The sequence below is a fragment of the Lactuca sativa genome, chromosome 4 (genome assembly GCF_002870075.4).
Source record: "Lactuca sativa cultivar Salinas chromosome 4, Lsat_Salinas_v11, whole genome shotgun sequence".
NCBI classification, from domain to species: domain Eukaryota; kingdom Viridiplantae; phylum Streptophyta; class Magnoliopsida; order Asterales; family Asteraceae; genus Lactuca; species Lactuca sativa.
Genome location: NC_056626.2, coordinates 326,801,442 through 326,807,635, shown reverse-complemented (window position 1 = coordinate 326,807,635; position 6,194 = coordinate 326,801,442). Strand labels below are relative to the sequence as shown.

Below are 6,194 nucleotides of genomic sequence, written 5' to 3'. Positions count from 1 at the left end.
TTATAATTTTTTCACTTATAACTTATTTGGTGAAGTAAAATGTTTTTAACAAGTATGGGTAGGTTACTTATGACTTTTTGACGTGAGCTTATAATTGTTTTTTGACCTCAACATTTTTTTATACTTATCCAGGTAAACTGGTAAAAGTAAAAAAAAACTCCTTTTACCTTTGCCAAACACCCCTTTAATCTAAAAACTTTGTTCCTTGCTAATCTCTCACTTTCATTATACACTCAGTCACTCAGACACCCATCTTCTCTCTGACTTTCGTCCAGACGCCACAGGTCATCTCTTCTCTCTCGTCTCTACTCTCTCAATCTAAATCGACGATTCTCTTCTCTCTTTTTTTTGGTCAACCGGCTGTAGAAGTTTTCGCTCGAGTGGGATCTTGGCCCAGTGACCATCGCCTATCCTCCTCTCTTCTCCTCAACTACCAGTTACACCCCCTGCTACCGGTACAATAGCTTAATCTTTATCTTAATTACTTTAGTCTTCTTGATTTCTGTAGACGATATTCAAACATTAAAAAGTTTTAATCTTGCACAAAAAAAGCCATTGTTCTTGATGTATAGCGTTGACCAGTTAAAGAAAATCTTATGTATAAGATCCCTAATCTAGATATTTTTACCTTTTTTCATTGAAGCGGCATAATTTGCAGCAATAAAGTATGCCTAGGTGATTTTGAAAATTCGTCAGTCTCCGTACTTTTCAAATTCAAAACTAATATTTCTGTTTTTTTTTTAATATTGTAGATAAAATATTTTCAGTCGTGGAACTTACTTGTAGATCAATCTATATATCAGCTCTGTTATCAATTTACCGATTTTGTAATTGAAAAGAATCGGGTTTGATTTTCAAATATAAAAGGTTCTCAAAGCCGACTATCCTGTTCTAGATGTCGAACTTTCTTCTTTATCCGATCAGAGCAACTTTGGTCTGATGTGCTGACTGAATGTAGTCCGTTAGAAGAAATTTGAAGGCTTTAAAATTGCTTAAATGAAGAATTTTGCTTCCATCATGTTGTCATCAAGCTATAAAAACAAATTATTCATTCTTGTGCTACTTTAACTGATTGTTGATCTTTTTGACCTGCAAACCATAGGCAAACAACAGGAGTTGTTCTTGTGTAGAGGATATTAGTATGGAGATTGAGAATGTTTTATCTGTTAAATAATTTGATAGAAATTTAATTAAATTATGGATATTTAGACAATTTGGGTTAACAACTCTGTTTTCGGTCTTAGAACTTATTTGAAATTATGGATTTTATAAACAAGTTGTGTTGAAAACTTTGATAATTGGAAAATTTGAATAAGGGCAATCTTGTAATTTTTCACATCTTGTTTTGTTCTGTTTGAGCCTTATCAAACTCATTTACACGACCTATCGAATCGCTATATAGAAAATTTTGTCTGTATCTGTCCAGGCTTTAATTTTGACCACATAAGACTTTTCCTTACCATCAAATTCCAAAGGTTTCCCAAACACACATCATGTTCACCTTATTGGTGCTAGACCCATTCCCTTGAGGCAATTCATTTCATTCAAGTTTGTTTGCAATCATTCCCCCGCATAAAATTTCACCAATTAGAATTTGAATTTTTAAAGGATCCTTCAGGTACACCTTCAAATGGCGTCTTCTTCAACTTCATCCGTTCAAAAGAGCTTTAAGTATGATGTGTTTTTGAGTTTTAGAGGCGAAGACACTCGTACAAACTTCGTTGATCATCTTTATCATGCTCTTCAGAACAAAAGCATTCATACTTACAAGGACGATGAGAGAATCAAAAAAGGGAAAAAGATTAGTGATGAGCTCATCGGATCGATTGAAGATTCAAAATTCTACATCATTGTTTTCTCCAAGAACTATGCCGCTTCATCTTGGTGCTTGGATGAACTTGTGAAGATAATGGAATGTCATAGAACAACCGAGCATACTGCCTACCCTGTTTTCTATGACGTGGAACCCTCCGAAGTCAGAAAACAAAATGGGGCAGTTGGAGAAGCATTTGCCAAGTATGAAATGGAAGAGGCTGCTGGGAAATGGAGACAGGCTCTGAAAGAAGCAACAGATCTGGCTGGATGGGAGTTGAAGAAGACTTCTGATGGGTAATTCTTTCATCATATGTCTGCAGTATTCTTGTATTTTGAATTTTTCTGATCTAGGGGATAATCCGGAGTCCTGGTTGTAAAAGACTCGTACATGGCATCTTTGATTGTCATATTTTTAACTCAAGATCTAAGTCTTAACGAAAGCTTAACCTTGGGATATGATTATATAAGTGTGATTAAATAATCATGTGGGGTTTTGAGTAACTAACTGAATCTTCTTTAATGAACAGGCATGAAGCTAAATTTATCCAAAAGATTGTTGAAGAGCTTTCACTAGAGCTACGTTCCATTAGTTTCAACTAAAGTCACATAGTTCATGGTACGGTCCAGTACGGGAACAGAGAATGGGAACGGGATTCATGAGGTTGGGCGTATCCGGTACGACGGGGGTAGGTTCATTTCGGTATATGTCCGGTACGGCATACCATTGGTCCCGATACGGTGTATCTGTTTTTAGAACACATGTTTAGCAATGATTTACTTATAAACATAATTTTCAGCAACATATTTCATTTAGAAGTAGAATTCCAACAATATATTTCATTTAGAAACATAATTCCAACAATATATTTTTATAAACTCAATTCCAACAACATTTTTCATGATTCCATAATTCATAATTCCAAAATACACATATTGTAAAGATTACATACCGGAAATTAAAATAGATTACATGCTGGAAATCAAAAGTTCAAAATAGTAACAGTTTTCTAATAACTCAAAAACAGAATCAGGAAGGGTAAACCAACAAAAATTGAAATGTAACATGTCAATCAACCCGTTGCTTTTTTCCTTGTCCATTCTCCAAATTTTCTTCATCTTAACTCTCCCAAACCATGTCATCTAATCGGGAACTCGAGCCTTCAGTGTAAGTGCTTTTGGGATTGATGTACCACTTTTTGTGTGGGCCGGATTCGTATGATTCGTGGAAACGAGATAGGAGTTGAATGTTTCAGTGAATGTCATGGTTCTAAAAAACGCGCCATGGCGCGCCTTAAGGCATATCATGGCATGAGGCGTGGTGTAGCCGTTACGAAAACGTCCAAGGCGGGTTTGTTAAGCGTGGTGCTCAAATAACGTGTCAAGGCGCGGATTTTTTTAATTTTTTTTTTTTAATTATCGGGACTAAAATAATTGAGTTTTTGTTAACTTTTTATATTAAATACTAATATAACACTTCTAAAAACTTGATATACTTGATAAAAATCAATAATTATATGATTTATCTCTTGTAATATATAGAAAATAGTCACGCCTTGAAAAACACCATGACTCGCCAAAGATTGTCATAGCTTAACTTTTACCTTGCCACCAAGCCACGCCTCATGTTATTTAGAACATTGGTGAATGTAAACCAATTTATCGACTCTTTTTTCATTCAATCGGTTTCTTTTCACATTATGAATATAAAAATATGTACTCCAATTCCTTTCCGCGGAAGAGCTACTAATAGGTTGTGAAAGTACCTTCTTTGCCACCAAGGCCAAATCCGGGGTTTCGACTTCATAGGTTGACCACCAATCTATTGGATCCATTGTCAAAGCATCCATTTGTATTTCTACCATAGAGTAGATACATATCTTTATATGGAATGTTATGAATTGCTCTCGTAAAAATTGTCCCTCCTCTTCATTTTCAGAAAATCTATTGAAGGATTCCATGACACCTTGGATAACCTCTGTGTCTAGGGTGCCATTTTTTGAAGATATCGCCTATCATAAAATAGTGGGTTTAATGCAAACCCCAAAACAATGTAGTGGGATATTCACCTTCTCCCACTTAGTTAAAATTATCTTCTCCACTTGTTCATAATATCTAGCATAAGTACATTCTTGCATTATGTCTTTGATTTCCCCCATCATATCGTCCATCCTCTCATAACTCTCACCCATTTTAGGGCCTTCACCATCATACAATTTTATAAGAAGAAAGATTGGTTTAGTGATAGCCAAAACACTTTCAACATCATCCCAAAACAAATCATCTTTATTGTATCACATACTTTTGCCCCCATTAATTATCGTATTTCCATCCACATTTAACCCAATCTCTCAAAGAATTAAGGACTATAGTTATGGCAAGAGCCTCCCTACACTTCATAATTCTTTTTAAAAGAATATATTGTTAAGCAAACCGAGTTTTAGCCACATTTAATAAATCTAGTTTTGAATTTTCATGACACATCGACAAGGCATGAGTGTGGTTAATAAAGTATTTTTACAATTGCTTTACCCCTCCTATAGGTATCACTCATGCAATAAAATTTTTGTGACATATCTTTAAAAATCAAGTTTAAACTATGAACACAACAAGGTGAAAAAAGATATGTTTGAATACCTTTTCGATCTCACATCCGGTGGCTTTGCAATTAGCCGCGTTGTCCGTCACCATTTGTAAGACATTACTTGGACCAACAGCTTCAATTGCTCCTCTTAGAAACTTGGAAATCGCCACTCCCGTTTTCTCGACCCCCGAATAATCGTCCGCATACATAAACACCGCACCACGAGCATTGACGGCAACAACATTGAGAAGTGGCTTGTGTAACGACCAAATTATCACGTCTAAAAATTTCGTTTTTAAAACATAACTTTAGAAATCATTAACAATTAAAACATTGATTAGATAAACCATTTCACATTGACAACCAGGTTTAAAAATCCATAACAGATAACAATCAAAATATCAGAGTATCAATCCCATAAATGCGGAAATTAAGGAGTGCGTGTGTGATGAGCCGCTACCGCGCCTGCTCCTTTCCCTTAGCTGAGGAAGTACCTGAAACAACATCTGAAAAACATAAGCACAAAGCTTAGTGAGTTTCCCCCAACCTACCACATACCATGCAAACACATAACACAAAGACTGTCAGGCTATTCTGGGGTGCCTAACTACCCGGTACGGCCATTCTGGGGCGCCGACTACCCATGCGGCCATTCTGGGGTGCCGTCCTACCCGTGTCAAGCCAATCTGGGGTGCTGACTACCCGTCGGTCCTGACAACCGATCCTCGGGGACTAGTCCCCTCCTACTACCTCTATCGCATATAACATGTCAAGCCAGCATGCAAACATATCATCATATACTGTCAGACATTTCTGGGGTGTCTGCACTACCCTTCGGTCCTAACAACCGATCTCTATACTATCACACAAGACAGATCATGCTAGCACATAACATATCAGGTAGTAGCAAACCAAGATGATATCACAAAGATAATCATCTAACAACAACTCCTACTGGCGGGCCGACATTTTGGCCGTAGACCCACCACTACTGGAAGGTAACTCACCTCAAAGTAGCTGCTGATCTGATCGGGAACTGGCTGCCTACTGCTGCTGTTGTTCCGGAAATCCTCCGGCTGCAATTCCCACAACATACTCAATCAATCACTGCTAACTGTCCTTTGGGTAAAATGACCATTTTACCCCTGCTCATGTCATAAAACAAGGTCAGAGTCAACTTTCAGTTGACTCGACTCGCCGAGTTGGCTTGCCAACTCGCCGAGTCCCTAGCAAATCGTCCGACCTGAATCCCGTCCCTACTCGTCGAGTTGGGCGCTGACTCGACGAGTTCTCCTTCTAAACCTGAGGTTCAAGTCCTTCATCCTACTCGCCGAGTTGTATGAACAACTCGCCGAGTTCATCTTCATCCGATGAACACTCATGCTTAGACTCGCCGAGTTGTATGAACAACTCGCCGAGTTCATCTTCATCCGATGAACACTCATGCTTAGACTCCCCGAGTTGTATGAACAACTCGCCGAGTTCATCTTCATCCGATGAACACTCATGCTTAGACTCGCCGAGTTGTATGAACAACTCGCCGAGTCTGTTCTTGATCTATGAAGATTGCCTTGGACTCGCCGAGTCAGGCAATGACTCGCCGAGTCCTTCCATGGGTGAGTTCAGCTTCCAACTCACCGAGTCACACCCTGTGACTCACTGCTCACACTCGACACTGCAAAAAGGGGACAACTCGGAGACTCGCGAGCAGACTCACCGAGTCACATGAACGACTCGCCGAGTCGTTGCCATGCACTCACTAAGTACACAGATTTGCTCGATTCCAGTCCATGTCATT

At 38.5% G+C, this 6,194-nt stretch overlaps 1 protein-coding gene across 2 annotated transcripts; it reads left to right on the top strand.

Annotated features, from left to right (window-relative positions):
• Positions 1-213: 213 nt before the first annotated feature.
• Positions 214-2,691, top strand: LOC111910572 (disease resistance protein RUN1). 2 transcript variants are annotated; one of them, XM_023906405.2, is made up of 3 exons: positions 214-455; positions 1,619-2,109; positions 2,343-2,691. In XM_023906405.2, the coding sequence occupies exons 2-3, from the start codon at positions 1,631-1,633 to the stop codon at positions 2,413-2,415; spliced, it is 552 nt and encodes a 183-aa protein (XP_023762173.1). In that variant the 5' UTR covers positions 214-455; positions 1,619-1,630; the 3' UTR covers positions 2,416-2,691. The 2 variants fall into 2 exon arrangements, with proteins under 2 accessions (XP_023762173.1, XP_052626584.1); XM_052770624.1 differs by having other exon boundaries at positions 1,609-2,109.
• The last annotated feature ends 3,503 nt before the right edge of the window (positions 2,692-6,194 follow it).